General features: G+C 42.7%; 1 protein-coding gene across 2 annotated transcripts in view; it reads right to left on the bottom strand.

The window, feature by feature from the left end:
- The window catches only part of FRRS1L (ferric chelate reductase 1 like), a 356361-nt gene that overhangs the window by 216568 nt on the left and 119228 nt on the right, over window positions 1–20565 (bottom strand). For both annotated transcript variants that reach the window (XM_072152963.1, XM_072152964.1), the window contains one exon: window positions 5515–5599. In XM_072152963.1, coding sequence (XP_072009064.1) covers window positions 5515–5599 — 85 coding nt within the window. The remainder of the gene's footprint in view (window positions 1–5514; window positions 5600–20565) is intronic.

Below are 20565 nucleotides of genomic sequence, written 5' to 3'. Positions count from 1 at the left end.
AACACACATGTTCAAACTCACACAATACCCATATACACTACCACACATCACATGGAGTTTTCAAATAAACTAACAAGATTCTTTGGACTGGGCAATATAGGCATGCAATATAGGCAACCAATTCCTGTTTGACCCTATCTTGAAACACGTCCAAAATCGCCGGGCGTGATTGAATTGGGTAGAACGAGGAATTGCGCATCCTGAAACTACTGTTCATATTGATCCCTTCATCATTTTCAGATTCAGATAATAATTGTCTTCACATAGAGATATTCAACTGATCTTGAAAAAAATTAGTGTCATTATTCATACACAATACATTATCATTAGACAACCCAGTATCCATTAAACAAATGAGAATGTGAAAAACCGAGGCCCTTAGAGAGGGCCGTGGTTTGATCATCAGAAATAATATAACTCGACAAATTAATAACAGGATTGTCCTTTACTTTCCCTGCCTTAGGGGATACCGTTTTTTTGTGTTTTCGTCCGGCTCTTCGTCGTTTTTTGAATGTTGTTTTTGTTTCTTCTTTTTGTTTTTTGATTTATCCGATATTGAATTCACAGAGGAGTCAGATGTATCATCCGAAGTTGCTCCAAACGAAGTTTCTTGTTCTGTGTCCGAGAAACTCACTTTCTGCTCCTTTTTTGACAGTTTTTTGTCATTTTTATTTTTCAATATAGATTTAGTCTTGGTATTACCATTTACCGTCCTATTTCTTTTCCAATCATAAACACAATCTAAAGCATAATCCTGTGTGTCACGATGAAACTTCGACTTTTTTATGTCCATTATAGTTTGCTCCAATTTTTTGATATTCTCTTTGACTTTAATATCCAAACTTTTAAATTCATTGCAGGCAACAAACTTTTGCATGTGTGACTTCATATTTTGAATTTGTATGCCCACAGCAGCCAATTCCTTCTCCTCATATTGAATTATCAATCGCATTAGTCCAAGGGAGCATTCAGACAAGACAATGTTCCATTGTTTTAGAAATTCTGTTGAATAAATTGTAGTCGGCAACTTCTTAATACGTAATCCTCTTGGGACCATATTTTTGTCCACATAGGTCTTTAATGTGACAGAGTCCCACCAAATTTTCAATTCTTTAGTTAAAAGGTCCTCCACTTGATGCATGCATGTTCTCAAGTTAAAAACATCTTTTGACTCTGGAGCAGCAATATTTACATCAAATATGCTAGCGGTTCTATTAATTCTTTCATGCATATTGTGAAAGTCCGCCAAACAAGTCGCTCCATTGTTAGCCTCCGTATCCATATTCACAAGTCAGACCGCAATCCTTTCAGCAAGCACGACATGAAGCATTTAGTAATCGAAACAGTGTACACGAGGTGTAGTCAGCTCACCTGGGATGCGGTCGACACGAGGATAGAGATCCCGAGCACGGCTACCTCCAGCTTCCGTGGAGTAATCAATGCAAGTCCAACACACCGGCTCAAGGGAAAAGGCTCCACTCCAAATATTGTAGTAAAATGTAATATTCTTTATTGAAATCTTCTATTGCTTCATACAAAAGATAAAAGTATGGACACCAAAGGCACTGAGTCAAGGGTACATGCCCGCGCGTTTCGGATGAAAACTACATCCTTATTCTATGGCTAACAAAAGCCGCAATGGTTCTAGGGTTATATTGCCTCTAATTAGGTTGCCAGCTGATTCACAGCCAATGAAATTCAATTCAGTTATTACCTATAACAGATATTGTGTATACGGGTTGATAAATCATGCATGTTCTCATTTTATCTGATATATTTTGCATATTTTATGTTTGCTTGCAATGTAATCTAGGTTGTTTTAGAGTGTATTGGTTGAAGACGGATTACTTGCTGTAACTTGTAGTGCTACCTCGTGGGGGAAAGACCCCCCAAAGGCAAGTTAAATGCCGCGGTTGTGCTGACCGCAGCATTTAACGAGTTAAACACCCGCCATCGGAGCCCACTCCGACCGCGGGTGTTACCAGTCCGACCCTGCATAAATACATGCTACCGGATTGGTTCCTCACCCTATATAATCCTTTTACGGACCTGGCTTATATTAAGGGAGAACTGGAGGCAGCTTCATTTGTCTCACTGAGTCTAGTGAAAGGAATCTTACAGCCATTCAGGGTTCTGATTTGTTGTTGTGCCATATCCGGAAGTGGTGTGGACAACTTTAAATCACTTCCTGCGCCTCTCAAAACCTTCTGGAAGTGTCTATAAAAGGAAGAGTTAACACTGCGAGATGTTACTGTCCAATAATGTTCTTGTAAAGAAAGGTGGAAGCCGAGGGCAGAGTCAGTGCAGAGAGCAGAGAGTCAGACCTCATGGTCTGCCTGCGATACCAAGTGTCCTAATATCAGGAACCACAGGTGCCTCAGGCCAATGCCTAGCACCCGGGGCAAGTCAGGAGAGCCCAGAGCAATGATCCACCACCCTGACTCAGCTCCTACTGTACCAGCCCAGCCTAAATCTACTTCTAGGTTGCTGGTAATCTTCCTGTGGACCAACTCACCATGACACTTCCAGCTTACGACTTTTGCTGCTGAAACCTGCTGTTAATCATTTGACTGTTGCCTGTTGTTGAATAAAGAACTGTAAGTTGATTTGCAAAATGTTGCCTCTGTCTGATCCCTGGATCCAGGCTGCTAACCCATTCATCACCCAGGAATTCATCCAACAGACACCTCAGGGGTTGCCCCAGGGAGAAACCATTGCATCTGGTCTCTCTCTTCTTGGAGACCTGCCAGGCTGTAGGCCCATCCACAGGTCCCCATACCAAGCACTGTGACCACAGCGTGTCCAAGGCCGCGATAGCCAGCCACTCCGATATTCTGCCTCCAGGTCACCAAGAAAAGGCTAGGCCCCGATGGGGGATGTTGCACTGTCACACAGGAATCCAAGATGGTGGCCCTGGCCCTAAGCCAAAAGTTACAGGGTCGTGTCTAGGGGCAACTGAAATTGTGTACACCAGGACTGACAGGTTGGAATAATATCTGTGAAATGCTGTATTTTTGTTAATAACAGTGAATTAGAGAATGTGTTATTTTGTTAACCCGAGTACATATAAGAAAATTGTCTTTGTGGGAATACCCCTTTAAGATTTATTTTATTCGGATTCTATGCTTGTTAGAGCAATCATATCAGGAGGATGAAGCAAAAAAGATCCAATCCAGGATAAACTAATTCTGATTAGAACCGATTCAAGTGGGGACGTGTAGGCGTATATTTTATATTTCAAATTTGTCTAGATGCAGTACAGGAAGATGTCAAATAAAAAGTAGTTCTCCAGCTCAAATCACGCAGACCAAGGAGTTGTTTAAGAAATCTTTGTCTTTATTCAATTCATGTTAAAATCATGTACAGACACACGGGTATTTCCAACGCATTTCAGACGCTACATGCGTCCTAAATCATGGATAACAATTTAAATCATCTGTGAACATCACATGACAACACGGACACACCTACCAAAGGGGGTGTGTTACCGTGTGTCATGTGATGCAAGCATCCCCATGGTTACAGATCAACAGTCATGAATAGGAGTGTTGTTGTGCAACACAAACATGGTCATCCGATCATGTGACCCAAATTGTCACATGACCAAACAAAGCTTTCCGTATAAAAAATGTACATGACTTAAGGGTTATCAACTGACTAAAGAACAAACTGAGGTACTTTCGAAGGGTATGAATTTTGTACCCACTGATCATTTTAATCTTTTTTCCACTAAATGTGACATCAATAAGTTCATACACACCTGTTTAACTGTTAAAAGACATTTTCTAGTGGGAGATCAGGATGAAGCAACTAGTACAAATCAGTTATCTTCTGCAATTAATGATAATTCTAGAAACAATGTAAACAATGTATTCTGTGAATTTAACTTTCAGGAACAGTTAACTTTGTTAAATATCATTTCACTAGAAAACAGATAATGTTACATCTTTAATAGTGATTTTGTAACTAGTAACTGATATTTCTACCCATTGGAATCACGTACTTCCTCTATGAATACTTTTCAGAGTAAAATAATACGAGATTTATTTGAGTTACAGCAGTACAGTGTTTTTTCAAAAAAAGGTAATTTCTCAAGGAGACAATTCCGTGCCCTGTCTGACTTAAAAAATAATGCCAATTTAATAATCAAAATGTCAGACAAAGGGGGCTTGGTTGTGCTTATGGACAAGGATACCTATTGTTCAGAAATATTGTCTATGCCATTAGACCATACAATATACAGGGAGCTAACACACAACCCAACCACTGTCTTCAAACAAAAAAAATTTCACATCATTGAGGAAGGCCATTCCTTGGGCCTTATCATCTCTAAACAAAAAGATTATCTGTCTGTGCATGAACCAGTAATTCCAATAATTTATGGTTTCCCCAAAACACATAAGGGAGTTTTCCCTCCCCTTAGGAGACCCACAATTTCGGGCATACGGTCACTATTTGTCTAAATTTAGCGAATGGACAAATTACTCCAGCCACTTGTAAAAAGGGTCCCAGGTTATTTACAGGATTCATCGGATGTCCTGAGGACTTTCGACAGAGAATTACAGTTGGTTGGGATATCTCCCTGTATACTTCAATTCCTTACAATGTTGCAATGAGGGCTTTAGAGTTTCATTTGAACTCCTACAGTAAATATACCAGTGATCTAAAAGAGTACATCATGCAAGTCACTATCATAGTCACTATCATAGTGCCGAGAACGTCTAGGCGGCTGCACACAAGAAAATGTGATGTGCAGCCATGCTATTACCTACATCCTCTCATGTATACCTCTGATGACACGATACCCATATATTGGGATCGTAGAAACGCGTCAGGTGTAAAATATGTTAGGTAGATTAGGATACTGACCGATTAAAACACAGTCAGCATCCAGTGTGAACAATACTCGGCAAAGTGCTAAGAGTGAAATAGGAGGTGACATGTAGCATTACTGTCACCTTATACTAGCACTTTAGTTCATTGTGTGTCTGGATACCTAAGAAGAGCGTGATCTCACAAGCTACCTTCATTGTGATCTCGCTGGTTGCCACACATGACGAACCATTTAACATTATCACAACAGCACTTTATTCAGTGTGTAGACATTTAATTTCAGACAAAACAATTTTTGTTCTGATGTACACACTGAAAGCCTGAAATTATCAGACTATGGCTAACCTTACCTTTGCTTGCATTTCCGTTCTTACTTTAGTAGAAAATCCCCTGCTTACTAGAGCTATGTCTTGCTTCTGCAGCACTACCCCTGCACTCACATCCAGTTCATTTGCCAGGTTCGCAAATTTATTGCTGTTATGCGGATGAGGCTTGGGGTTCTAACAGATTTGTGGAGGTTACAGTATGTTGCCAGTATGATACAAAAAATCTGAAACAAACCATTTTCTTATAATTGGTATGTCATTTTCATGTTGGGATACCTGCAAAAGCAAATATCATACAAATACAACACTACAGTACTCAGTAATATTAATATTGACAAAATATACACTTACTGACCTAAAACATCCTTTAGTTTTTCCACAATCATCTACACGTATCTTGGCAAAAGGATCAACTGGAGGAGCTGTAGGGAAAGGATACCCTAAAAAAAAATAACATTTATAATATCAGATAATTTACACCTCCAGTAGCCAGAAGAGAAAGAATCAATAGGATCATACAAAACCTTATAAAACCACATATGTTCTCTAAACAGAAACTGGACACATCAGAAGTTTCTAGATGTAGGGGGTAGTAAGAGGATTAGCTCTGGGATCGTCGTTTCCTGGGATAGATGGGCACTTTTTGGCACATCAGTCACAGTCCACGCCAGACAAGTTGGGTGCAACTGGCCGCAGCTAGTTTAATTAGCAAAAAAAAAAAATCAAGTCCTAGGCCGTCTGACCATTTACTATACAATTCAGTAGTTCCCTCTCTAACAAGAAACTGTATCTACTGTACAGTTTCACTACCACAGCATAACGCAATGAAAACGCAACCAAAACGCACCGTCTGACCATGCCCTCAGAGCTGCTGGTGACACTTAGAGTGACTAAGCAGACCAAGCCCATCTCTCCAAACTGCAGCAGCCAGGTCCTCCAGACCAGATTTTGGCTTCCTAGAAAATGTAGGACAGAAACCTAGGGGAAACACATATACCATTTAACACTTTTCCCCTGGTCCTGATAATCGCAATTGCTAGCATATTGCTAGAACTCTCGATTGTTTTCCCCTTTACACCACCTTCGGGGCAGGGTCCGTGGAGTGGCGTGAAGGGGTGAGTAGGCGGCGAGATAGTGTCCAAGGCAGGATGGATTGCAGGCTGTCAGGGTGGGGTGTTCTGGTCCCTGCAATGGCGCATTCACTACATCCAGTGACCTGGTATAGGGGGGCATGGAGGGGTGTGAAGGGGGCACGGCCAGCTGGAGGGTGAGCCGGCGTGGGGCAATCCTGTCCCTGTGCACTCGCTGCAGCTGGCAAATTTTTTATATCTGAAAATGTAAATGGCTGTTTTTATTTCTACATCAGTCAGGGCCTGGCGAAGAAAAAAGTGATAAGCAGGCCCCCGCTGGATACATAAAGAGGCTTCACGAGCATTGGCATATGATAAATGACCCCCACTGTGTACATTTTTATAAAAATGCATATAAGTCACTTTGATGGGAAAAAAGTGCCCTAACATAAAATAATGACCTACATTTATTAAAGCGTTTGTGCCAGTTTTCTGTCTGACTTTGCACTGAAAAGAATGTGCAAACTGCTTGTGTGTTTGCAATGGTTTGGTGTCACGGCTGCACTTTGTCCGACAAGACAGAAAAAGAGTGCACCAAAAGAGGCGTGTTAGTGTTTAGTTGTAGTTTGCACCACATTTATTACTGATGTGCACCACAATTCTGCAGCATAAAAAACCTGGTGCACACTTCCAAAGGAGTCCAGTGTGCACCCGATTAATGATAAACGTGACCCAATGGCCCAGATATACTAAAATGGTAACATGATGGAAAATGCAGTTGACAACCTGTACCACCCTCATGCAACTTTGTGACAACCACTAATTATGAAAAAATGCATGAAAACAAACATTTACACTTAAAACTCGCATAGAAACTGAGGTTTACACACAAAAAGGATGTAAACTTATAAATCAACAAAAGCCATGCAATATTTGGTTGTACTCCACAATTGTGTTAAATATGTGTACAGTCCGGGACTATAGTAAAGCATCCAGAGAGCTTCACTTTGTTGCTGTATAACATTTACCATATGTCTGCTTTACATTTTCTTAATTTTTGAAATGTCTAGGTAATTTATTTTTACATATTTTCAATAATGACTATTTTGGGGATTATTACGGTTTTTAATGCAAATTTAAATATATAACATCAACCCCCCCTATATAATCAACCCATTTTGAAATCTGTACCCTTCAAACTATCAGAAACAGCTTTTAGGAAGATTGCTTACCCCTTCAGATTTTCATAGTAATTAAATCAAAATAGAGGTGAAATTTAGAGGGGTCAAATTTTGTTGGTTATACGTTCACTTAGCCCTAAAGTTTACACATTTCCAAAAGATAAAAAGAGAAACCCAACTTTCAATTTGTTATGCAATTTCAGAGACCCCCACCACATGTGGCTGTTAACTGTTTTATGGGTGCACAGCGAGGAGAGAGGAACGGCCTTCAGCTGCCAGGATTTTAGTTTCCTCAATGGCCCCTTTTTGTATAAAATTTTAGCTTTTTCTTTATTGGGGCCATGTGACAGCATTTTCTTTTTTTTTGCGGGATGATATGCATTTTCCAGTGTTTTCATGAACTTTTTTTGAGGGCAGGAGTAGAAAAGCATCAAATTTTTTGGATTTTTTTTTTTTGGTGTTCTCTGTATAACCTCATAATCATTAATCTCTATTCTATGGGTCAATACGATTTCAGGGATACCATACTTATTTTTTCTAATGTTTTCCTAAATTTGCCAACTAAAACCCTAATGTGGGAAAAAAATCTATAATTTTTGCATTGCTGTCTTGTAAGTGGCATCACGTTTTAAATTTGTTGGTTACTTTGCAACAGTATCATTCTGGAGTACATGTTTTTTATCACTTTTTTATAGCATTTTTTGTGGGTAAAAATCATCATTTTTGATGGGTCTTTAACCCCTTAACGCTCTGCGCCGTAGCTCTACGGCGCAGAGGTATAAGGGATGTATGGAGAGGGCTCACGGGCTGAGTCCTCTTCATACAGAGGTGGGGGGTTTTTGCATTTTGCACAATAACCGCTAATAACCTTAGGCTATTTAGAGGCCATCTTTTTTCCGATCGCCACGCCCCCGAACGTCATCGGGGGGCGGCGATCGGTTACCATGGTAGCCTCGGGTCTTCTTTTGACACGAGGCTACATGGCTTATGCAGGTTCGTTACAATGAGCCAGTGGCTCATTGTAATGTATGACCTGCAAAAATGCCATATATTGCAATACTGTAGTATTGCAGTATATGGTAGGAGCGATCTGACCATCTAGGGTTAATGTACCTTAGATGGTCTAAAAAATAGTGAAAAAAAAAAAGAAAAAAAAAAGTTTAAAAAATAAAAAAAATTAATAAAATATTAAAAGTTCAAATCACCCCCCTTTCCCTAGAACGGATATAAAACATAACAAACAGTAAAAATCACAGACATATTAGGTATTGCCGCGTCCCAAAATGCCCGATCTATCAAAATATAAAAACAGTTACGGCCGGCGGTGACCTCCGAGGCGGGAAATGGCGCCCAAATGTCCGAAATGAGACTTTTACACCTTTTTACATAACATAAAAAATGAAATAAAAAATGATCAAAATGTTGCACAGACCTCAAAATGGTAGCAATGAAAACGTCGCCTCATTTCGCAAAAAATGACCCCTCACACATCTCCGTGCGCCAAAGTATGAAAAAGTTATTAGCGTCAGAAGATGGCAAAAATTTTTTTTTCTTTTTTGTACACATTCGTTTAATTTTTGAAAATGTATTAAAACACAATATAACCTATATAAATTTGGTATCACCGCGATCGCACCGAACCAAAGAATAAAGTAGGCATGTTATTTGGAGCGAAGAGTGAAAGTCGTAAAAACTGAGCCCACAAGAACGTGCAGGTTTTTTTCAATTTTTCCACATTTGGATTTTTTTTCAGCTTCGCAATACACGGCATGTTAAAATAAATAACATCACGGGAAAGTAAAATTTGTTACGCACAAAATAAGCCCTCACACAGGTCTGTACACGAAAAAAGATTTTTGAAGTTGGAGAGCGAGAAATCAGCCGAAAAACCCTGCGTCCTTAAGGGGTTAATGTTTTTTTTCCTGCATTTCAAGACTTAGTAATAAAACGTAATCTTTAGGAGACCAAAAAAGGGGGAGTGCCAGTACTTATGGAAGTGAGGTACCATGCATTGTACTATTGCAGCCCCATCCAGGAGAAGTTCCCCTAAACTGCTAGCATGGGAAGGACTCAAAAAAGGTGTTAGGTGTGTTATAAAAGAGGCATTAGGAAGTACACCAGTTATCCATGCGACACATGCGCGATATGAAGGAATTTTTTTAGTATCTATCACAATTTATATTGTAACACTTTTTTTTTTTTAATTCATTTACCCTGATGTACTCTGCATAGCTTATATATAATGAAACATGCCGTACATTCCTTTCTGAGCCCTGCCTTGTGCTCAGGCTTGCAGATTTATACCACATTGCCATACCTTGGAGAACCTGCATAATGATTTTTGGTGTGCTTATCTCCGGTGGCACGAGTTGTGCACAAAATATTTGAAAGTAAATTTTGAGAAAAAATGCTCGTTTTTACTATGGTATGCACTATACATTATGCATTATCTTTGAGTCACCACCTGTGGGGTTAAAATGCTCACTGCACCCTTAGATTAATTCATTGAGAGCTATAGTTTCCAAAATGGTGTCAGTTCTCAGGGGTTTCTACTGTAACGTCTATAAGGGCATCTAAAAATTCTTCATGCTGCCAAAACAAAAATGGAAAATGTCTGTACTCAAAATGTTCTCCATATTTGAAAAAAGAAAATGCAATTTTTACTCTGCACCATTCACATTGTATATTCAACAAAAGCTGTGTTACTGACACAGACTCTTAAAAAAAAATCAATCAATACAAGATACTATATAACTTAGACCATAATAAAAAACTTAGCTTCATTTTATCACCTCAAACAATTCTCGGTAATCTCACAAGGCTATCCCACTGCCTTAATCCACATTCAACAAAAGCTTAGCGTTACCGACACAGACTCTTCACTACAGTACACAAATGTGGATATTTCATGACTGGGTCCCATATTTAACATAAATTTATTCACAAAAAATGCCTAAATGTGGCCTAACTGAACCCATTGGTCAAATTTTTAACATTTATCATTTAACATTATCAAACTTTAACCTTTATTTCATCAGATTAAAAACTGGTATTCAATTGTATAGCACTGCAAATTTGTGTGTCAGACTCCAGGGATAGTGGACCCACTGGACCACTGCGGGCGATGACGTATGCCAACACCTGGGACACGAGTCTTCACCTGGTCTTCACCAGAGCCCGCCGCAAAGGGTTGGATTTGCTGCCGCGTGGTACCACCTGGTCATCCCACAGGTGCGACTTTGTCCACGGTGGCAGCCAAGGTGAGGTACAGAAACAAAAGGCAGGTTCGTGGTCAGGGACAGGCAGGAGGTCAAGACAGACGGCAAGAGCAGAAGGTCAGGGCTGTCAGTGTAGGAGCGTAAACAGAAACAGGTCTAGGGGTCACAACGGGAAGTCAATACACTGATGCAGGACAAGGAAACAAGCTTTCTCGACAAAGAGAAAGAAGCCAGGTTTTAAGCATTTCCTGAAGCGGGGCACTGGGACACACGGAGGATCACGGATGGGCCAGCGAGCTGAGACGTGGGTTGCTGGAGCACCCATGACAGTGTGGAGTATTATTTTAATTATAATTTTATTATGTGTTCGTTGGGAGTGACATAGGGTGGTGAAATACCAATTCCTCAAATTTTAGTGAGGGGTATTACCTTTTCCAGTTTTTTTTTATTTATACACAATACTTCCCATATTACAAATAGCTATTGTGTGACACCAATCAAATGTAATAAACAATATCAAGAGAGGGATACTGTGTTTGGACAGTAGGTGTCAGTGTCGTTACTCATATTAGAGGTAGAATGTATCTGTGTCTTATCTGATTCCCTGTAACTAATTTGTTGTCACAATGTTCTATCATAATGGCAAATTATTATCATAAAGACATTGGGGCTTATTTACTAAGGGTCTGTGGCCAACATTTTTGGGATTTGCACCGCTGTGACAGGTATTTAACTGGGGATTCTGTCACACACGTTGGGATTGTGGCGCAGCTGCACTGGCTTTGATGCAACAGAAATTGGGGGGCGTGCGTCGGACGATCCAACTGCTTCGGACTGAGCATGGGATTTATCTTTCAAATTGTGTCGCAAGATCAAGCACTTACATGCACGAGAAAGAAGATGGTGAATTTCGGCGGACCTGAGCGGGGAAGTGATACATGCAGGATATAGGGGATGCAAAATCTTAGTGAATTGCGGCACAGTGCATGATCATCGGACAATGAACTTTCGTGAACTCTGCAGGACCAGGTAAGTGAATGTGCCCCATTCTCTTTCATAGACTAATCTCAATGAGATTGACAGTAGGGACTTTATACGATGATGAGATTATTGTAGTAATGTTATACCCCTAACCCTGGCAGCGGAGAAGTGTACTCAGGAACAGAACTGAGGTTACAATGGGAATTCACCAAACAATTGCAGGGCATAGGGAACAAGCTTTTTCAATGGCACAAGGCACAAAGATCCGGTGGGAAATGTGGGAAGAGGCTAGCTATTTATTAAATTAGCAGGTGGTCAGCGTCAATTAGCGGCACACAGGCCCTTTAAGCCTGCGGAAGAAGGCGCACTTGCGCATCCTAGGATGTGAGGATGCACGTCGTACCACTTTCCTCTACCTTCTTCATTTCCAGGATCTCTTTTACCTCAAAGACGTTGGTAGAATCAGCCTCAGGAGCAGGAGGTGGTACTTGTTAGGAGAAGCGGATTAGAACATGGAAGGAGTTCGGGATTTGCATGGTGGGAGTAAGACGGAGCTTATTGGCCACAGGATTTATGCGCTTCAGAACCTCGAAAAGTCCTAAGAAACGGGCCGAGTTTGTAGCTGGGAATCTCCAGCCGTATCTGTCAGGACGTATTGTGCAAGCATGCAGAATTTTTTACCAGGAGAAAAGATTGGAGGAGGCCTGCATTTCTTATCAGCTTGGACTTTGGTGCGGGCAGATGCCCGAAGTAGAGATAGACATGTCTGCTTCCAGGTGGATTTGAGGTCTTGAATCAACTCTTCCACCGCAGGAACATCTAAGGGAATAGATAAAGGGAGAAGTGGGCATGGGAGACGTCCATAGACAATTACGAAGGAGGCAGCTACGGCAGAGTCCAGGGAGTGATGAGAATTCTGGCCAAGTTAGGAGGGTAGACCAGTTGTATTGTCGAGTCGAGACAAAGTGCCATAGGTAGGTTGATTCTCTCTACTTGTCCATTAGACTGTGCAAGATACGCAGAGGAGAAGTCCAGCTTTACTTGTAGTTGGTTGCTAGAACTTGGAAACAAACTGGACCCCTCGGTCAGAGGCGATGTGCTGAGGAAGCCCATGAAGCCACAAGATGTGAAGGAGAACAGGCTGGCAAGACTAGGAGCAGACCTGGCAGAGGAACAGAGGAGGACATCTTAGACAACCGGTCCGTGACCACCCAGATGACGGTATTACCCGTAGAAGGTGTAAGATCAGCAATAAAACCCATGTCCACCTGAGTATCGGCAAAGGCAGGAGAAGACCTGCTGGCTTAAAACGTGATGACTTGTTTCAAGCACAGGAAGTGCAGAAGCTCACAAAATCTAGTACATCCATGACCAGGCCTGGCCACCAGTAAAAATGATAAATGAGAGCTACAGAGTGTACCACCCCAGGGTGCCCAGCCACAAGAGAGCAATATCCCCAAGCTTGTATCCTCTACCGAAGAGCAGGTTGAACATAGGTCTTGTCAGGAGAAAGCTGCCGTAGGTCTACTGGAGCGCCAACAACCAGCCGTTCAGTTGGAACAATATGTCTAGGAATGGGTTTTTCCATAATTACATCATAGGCATGAGAGAGGGCAACGGCCTTAACATTTTTCTCTGCAGGACGAAAGAGTACCATGAAGTTGAAGTGGGAGAAGAAGAGGGACCACCGAGCCTGTCGACGATTGAGACGCTGAGGAGGCTGGAGATATAGGAGATTCTTGTGGTAAATGTAGATACAGACCGGATGATGAGCTCCTTCCAAAAGATAACACCATTCTTCCAAAGCTAGGTTTATGGGCAGAAGCTCATGATCACCTATGGAATAATTTCTTTCTGTTGCTGAGAAGGTCTTAGAGAAGAAGCTGCAGGTGAGGGTTCAACTTTTGGGCCCTTTCTGGGTGAGAACAGCTCCATCACCAATGGATGAAGCCTCAACCTCTAGCAGGAACGGTTTCTAAGTATCAGATCGGCTGAGAACGAAAGTAGAGGCAAAAGCAGACTTCAGCTTAGAGAAAGCTTAGGCCAAAGTATTTGGTCAGCGTTTTTCCTAGCGCCACAATGGGAGACACAAGAGGGGAATAATGCTGTATGAACTGCAGGTAGTAGTTGCGAAGCCCTGGAATAGCATGCAGTCCTATTGGGCAAGGCCACTGGAGTACCGCAGACCACTTGGCAGGATCGATTTGTAGCCCCTTGTCAGAAATAATGTATCTGAGGAACGGGGAGAACGGGGATCTTCTGATTGGCCCTCCGATGCCTGAGAACTTGCTGAACATGGGAACGATGGGACTCAAGGTTCGTGGAGAACACCAGTATATCATCAAGGTAGACCATGAAACAGGTATAAAGTAAGTCTCTGAAAATGTCGTTGACAAACTCCTGGAATACTGCTGGTGCATTACAGAGTCTAAAGGGTATAACCAGGTATTGAAACGCTCATAGATTGGCACAATTATTCTTGATGTAAAGAGTATACTACACGCCAAAAACATTCTCCAAATTCTCCTCTCAGAAGTATAAATGTAAAAAATGTGGCTTGGAAGGCGTGGATGATGTTCAACTACTCTGGTATTGTTCCAAGGTAAGAGTCTTCTGGAAGGGAAAAGAAGAGGAAATTAGAAAATTAATTGATATAGAGATCTCGTTAGATTTGAAAAGCTGTATAAGCTGAATAAGAGAAAATGAGATTGCTCAGGAGTGGAAATATATGGTAAAGCAACTGCTATTTTATGCTACATTTTCCATAATTAAACTTTGGCTATCAAGTAATATACCATCAGTTGCGTCTTGGAAAAGAATGGTTAACTATAGTATTCTGGCTGAAGGCTCTGTAAAGATGAAGGGGAAAAGGGAGGGATTAAAAAAAATTAGGAGAAAATGGCGATCTTGGACAACTACATATTTCTGCCAGGAGCAGAGACTGATGTTGTTGGAGATGTAGATGGGGTAAAGTGGGGGGACAGAGAGGGTTTTTTTTTTTTGTTTGGGTGGGGGGGGAATTATAGTGAAATAGGCTTAAAAAGTGTTGAAGGGGATTAGTAGGTAAAGGGATAAAGATTGTCTATGTAAGATCGTAACCCATGGTTGTTTGTACGTACTTAATTCTGGGTTTGATTTGTGATTGTATCATTTTGTATGTGATGATAAATTGTATTTGTTAATGTTTCCCTCTGAGAAAAAAAAGGCAGTCTTCCATTCATCGCCTTCACAGATGCGGATGAGGTTAAATGCCCCCCTCCGCAGATCCAGCATGGTGAAAACCTTGGCACCACGTAGATGATCAAAAAGTCATTAGCGGTTTTTCACTAACTTTATTGAGGCTGCGGTAATTGATGCATAGACGGTGGGAGCCATCCTTCTTAGCCACAAAAAAGAATCCAGCTCTGGCAGGGGAGCATGACTTGCATATAAAGCCCTTCTAAAGATTCTACTTCACCTATGCCGACATAGCTGTGGTTTCAGGTACAGATAAGGGATACACTCGACGTTGTGGAGACATGCCTGGCATCAAGTCTATTGGGCAATCATAGGGATGGTGTGACGGCAGAGTCTCGGCTTGCTTCTCAAAAAAAACATCGGCAAAGTCCACGTATGAAATGGGTAAACCCACCAGTGGCTTGATGGACACTGGCGAGACCGTGTCTGTGGTTACGGGAAGAGGAACCACCCAACAGCGAGACTGCCACTCCGGTTCCCAGTGAAGAACCTCACCGGTACGCCAGTTGAGCACAGGAGCATCACTGCAACCACAGGAGACCCAGTAGAACAGAAAACGTGGATCTGGGATGAACATAGAACACCAGTCTCTCTTTGTGCAAGTTCAGCAGATTACTCACGGGCTGATTTCTCAAAGACGGACTGGAATTCAACTAGCGGAATACACCTGGGAGTGGCGTCTAAGTAGCAGCTGGTTTTCACCAGAGCCCACCACAAAGCAGGTTGGACTTGCTGCAGCGGGATACCACCAGGTCATTCCACAGGAAAGACTTTGCTTGCGGTGGTGGCTAAGGTGAAGTACAGAGTACAGAGTATCAGGAACAGATCCGAAGTCACAACGGGAATTCACCAAACAATCGCAGGGCATAGGAAACAAGCTTTTTCAATGCCAAGAGGCACAAAGATCTGACGGGGAATGTGGGAAGAGGCGGGATATTTATTAAATTAGCAGGTGATCAGCGCCAATTAGCACCGCGCTAGCCTTTATATTTGCGGGAGACAGCACGCGCACGCTCATTGGACTGCTGGAGCCATCGCAGGAGCGCAGTCATGTGAGTTACCTTGCCACGGAGGTCCTGGGTGACAGATAGGGACAGGGGTGTGCCTGCAACCCGGGACATGGGTCGTAGGAGCACCCTTGACAGTTGGATATTGAGTAAGGCACTGGGATAGCTGTGTGAGATTGGTTAGCTGATGAAAATGTTAAAAATGGAGCAAAAATATGGGCATTCACTGAGACATAACGCAATAATATATTTCAACAAGCAGAAGCAGCAGGATTAAGCCTTGAAAAAAATGAAGATAATGGGGCACATTTACTTACAATGCCGCTTAAGTGCACTTAAAGTGTACCGTCTATAATGAGATCATGAATGTGTCGCTTCCCTGCTCAGGTCCGACAGAGTTCACCATCTTTTTTGTGATGTTTCTTTAACATGGGGTGTGCGACACAATTTCAAAGTTAAATAGAGCACTCAGTCCAAATCAGTCAGACCGACAGATGGCACGTCCCCTAATTTGTGTGGCATGGAAGCCAACACAGCTGCACCACAATCGCAGTGCATACACTTCTTAAATAACTATAGGGCAGTATAGTGGCTTAGTGGTTAGCATTATAGCCTTGCAGCACTGGGGACTTTGGTCAACATCTGCAAAGAGTTTGTATGTTCTTTTTGTGTATGCATGGGTTTCCTCTGATCTCCTCCCACACTCCTAAACATACTGGTAGGTTGATTAGATTATCCCCAATGGGGACAGAGATTTGGCAAGCTCTGTGTAGCGCTGCGTAATCTGTGTACGCTATATAAATAAAGAAATGATCATTACCTGCACAAGCCATTTTAGCCATGAAGAACGTGAACAGTCCCACTAAAGTTCATTGCAAAGCCTTTAGTAAATGTATTCAAATGTTCCTAAAGGTTTTCATAAGCAAATGAAGCTCCTTAAAAAAAGAGGTGATTCTTTACTTGTATGAAAAGAGTGTAAATGTGGAGTGATGAAAGAAGAGAGAGAAGAAATCGAAAAAATATTCCTGTAAATAATACAACTGATAATGAAACTACTGACACTTTCTGGTTCTAATAGAAACTCAAAGAAAAATAAGAAGATAGATAAGATTTCAACAAACTTTTTCAGAACAGGAAACTCCAATTTCCGACGAGACAAGTTCATCCATTAAAAAAAGCAGGGTGTGAACAAAAAGAGGTCATGGAGACATGGCAAAAAAAAACAAAAAGAAGTGAAAAATTTAGTTGTCAATTAGAGATGGGCGAATCGATTCTAACGAATCGGAATTCGATTAGAATTTCAGGAAAACTTTGATTCGTGACAAAGCCGAAGTTTACAGTGATTTGTGGGAACAATTTTTTTTTTCCTCCTTTATTACCATAATGGGCACAAGCACAACATGTTACATGGGTAGAGAACTCTGGGAAGGAGAAAGGAACACCCTGGATCACATGTGCAGACCTGTAAGCCTATCAGAGACTAGCAGGCTTATGTGATGTCACACAGCCCTATAAAAACAGGCAGCCATTTTCAATCTCGGCACTTCACACTGCGTCCAGCTGCTTGTACTGTACTGTGCCATAGAGATTTTTGCTCCAAACGAGTCCGTTTTGTGGGATCTGTATACCCAAAATAGCAATTCTTTTTTGTTGCTGAAGTGAATAGGAAGAAATCAGTGTAAAATCCACATACTTTCTGTAGCGATTTCTGCTTCAATCCCAGGGTGTCAGTTCTTGTGTTTCTGTATACCCCAAATTTCTGGTAGATAAAGTAGATCTGTGTCAGATCAACATTGTTGATTAACCAACATGTCACACAGAGAGGCAGGAGCAGGCACAGGTTGCAGCACGGTGAGGGGACATCGCGGCAGGGGTGAATCTGTGGGGCCAGAACTGCCGTTGTCATGTAGCGGCAGTGTGTTGATAAACAACCCAAAGGTTGTCGATTGGTTGACTCGGTCATCCACTTCCTCCCAGGTGACATCTGACTACCCCAGCCAAGAGTATGTGGGTTTGTCAGATACAACACTAAGTTGGCATGGCCCAGGAGCAGATCAGCGGCCCTAACCTGTCCTCAACCAGCCTCTCTCCTGTTCATTTTCCTCAGCCAGAGAGCTACTATGTGGTCTGGGCTTAGCGCCACTATACAGCGAGGACTAACTCCTTGAGGACAGTCAGCAGCTGCTTGGCAGTGAAGAGATAGGGCAGACATTTGCTGCTTTGTGCAATAGGCGAGAAAGCAGAGATGTGGCACATACACTCACTGGCCACTTTATTAGGTACACCATGCTAGTAACGGGTTGGACCCCCTTTTGCCTTCAGAACTGCCTCAATTCTTCGTGGCATAGATTCAACAAGGTGCTGGAAGCATTCCTCAGAGATTTTGGTCCATATTGACATGATGGCATCACACAGTTACCTCAGATTTGTCGGCTGCACATCCATGATGCGAATCTCCCGTTCCACCACATCCCAAAGATGCTCTATTGGATTGAGATCTGATGACTGTGGAGGCCATTTGAGTACAGTGAACTCATTGTCATGTTCAAGAAACCAGTCTGAGATGATTCCAGCTTTATGACATGGCGCATTATCCTGCTGAAAGTAGCCATCAGATGTTGGGTACATTGTGGTCATAAAGGGATGGACATGGTCAGCAACAATACTCAGGTAGGCTGTGGCGTTGCAACGATGCTCAATTGGTACCAAGGGGCCCAAAGAGCGCCGAGAAAATATTCTCCACACCATGACACCACCACCACCAGCCTGAACCGTTGATACAAGGCAGGATGGATCCATGCTTTCATGTTGTTGACGCCAAATTCTGACCCTACCATCCGAATGTTGCAGCAGAAATCGAGACTCATCAGACCAGGCAACGTCTTTCCAATCTTCTACTGTCCAATTTCGATGAGCTTGTGCAAATTGTAGCCTCAGTTTCCTGTTCTTAGCTGAAAGGAGTGGCACCCGGTGTGGTCTTCTGCTGCTGTAGCCCATCTGCCTCAAAGTTCGACGTACGGTGCATTCAGAGATGCTCTTCTGCCTACCTTGGTTGTAACGGGTGGCGATTTGAGTCACTGTTGCCTTTCTATCAGCTCGAACCAGTCTGCCCATTCTCCTCTGACCTCTGGCATTAACAAGGCATTTCCGCCCACAGAACTGCCGCTCACTGGATGTTTTTTCTTTTTCGGACCATTTTCTGTAAACCCTAGAGATGATTGTGCGAGAAAATCCCAGTAGATCAGCAGTTTCTGAAATACTCAGACCAGCCCTTCTGGCATAATGCCAGACCATGCCACGTTCAAAGGCACTCAAATCACCTTTCTTCCCCATACTGATGCTCGGTTTGAACTGCAGGAGAGTGTCTTGACCATGTCTACATGCCTAAATGCACTGAGTTGCCGCCATGTGATTGGCTGATTAGAAATTAAGTGTTAACGAGCAGTTGGACAGGTGTACCTAATAAAGTGGCCGGTGAGTGTATGTTGCACTTGCAAGTAGCCGGGCTGTGCATACTGACACCGTTGAGGAGAATAGCAATGACAGGGAAACAAAAATCAATGATGATGTAGCCGATCGTACTTGGGAGCCGGGTGAAGCCAGGGATTCATCATCACCGTCAGAAGAAAACGGTGTCAGCTTGCGCGTCAGGCAGCAAGTCGCTACTGTGGCCGTGAGTCAGCAGGGTGGCAGCAGTGCAAGGACGGGAGCCAAATGACCGCGGGGTACAAACCCCGCTTCGTAGGTCCAAGTAAGCAGTGGCACAGGGGCTCAGCGAAGCAGCGGCATTAGTCACTCAGTGAGTTGTCAGTAAAATCACCACCTTGGCGGTGTGGCAGTTCTTTGTTTAGACACCAGAGCAAACAAGCTTGTGTATATGTAGAATCTGTGGGCAGAAAGTGAAGCGTGGCCAGGGAGGTAATGTTGGCACCACGGCCCTGCATCAGCATATGCAGCGTCACCATCCAATGGCTTGGGAGAAACATGGTACAGATGTGGAGGTCCATCCTGCCACCGCAGCAACAGCAGCAGCACCTAGTGGCACACATGCCATTTCAGCCAGTCAAGGCTCTGAAGGGAGCTGTTTGTCTTTGACATCATTTCCCGGTCCAGATGCTCCTGCTTCTCGCTTCGCATGGCGGCAGCAGTCGTTGCACGAAGTGATTACAAAGAGACAACTGTATGCATCCAGCCATCCTAAGGTGTCATTGTGCCACCCTGTGGCCTACCATGTTTACGCCACGGGCATAATTTGCCATTGTGCCACTCTGCGGCCTACTCATGCTGCTGCCAACTGCTGCCCGCTGTCTCCCTGGAACACCATGTGATTTCCATAATGCTATTTCCACTCTCCACCACTCTATGACGTTGCCACTATGTTTGGTTTTCCCCTTCATATCACCTTTCAGAAGGAATGAAAACCCTCAGGATTGATAGCCAAAAGCAGGAGTGGATACAGAACACAGAGGACTTGCAAATATCCCATTTACTGGTCATCTCTGCTTTGTATCCACTCCTGTTTGTTTTTGGCTTTAGCAATACTGATAATGGATTATTGACCGATTGAAAGCAGACGCTGACGGATGAAAAGAAGGGCAAAATGATCAGTGACGTCAAAATTACTGCTGACACCCTCTCCACTCTTTTGGGGGGTTTCTACATGTATCCGCATTTAACAGAACAGGTTCTGTCATCATCTATGGAATCATCAG

The sequence above is a fragment of the Engystomops pustulosus genome, chromosome 5 (genome assembly GCF_040894005.1).
Source record: "Engystomops pustulosus chromosome 5, aEngPut4.maternal, whole genome shotgun sequence".
NCBI classification, from domain to species: domain Eukaryota; kingdom Metazoa; phylum Chordata; class Amphibia; order Anura; family Leptodactylidae; genus Engystomops; species Engystomops pustulosus.
The sequence above is the reverse complement of the archived record's forward strand: the minus strand, read 5'-3'. Positions and strand labels throughout refer to the sequence as shown.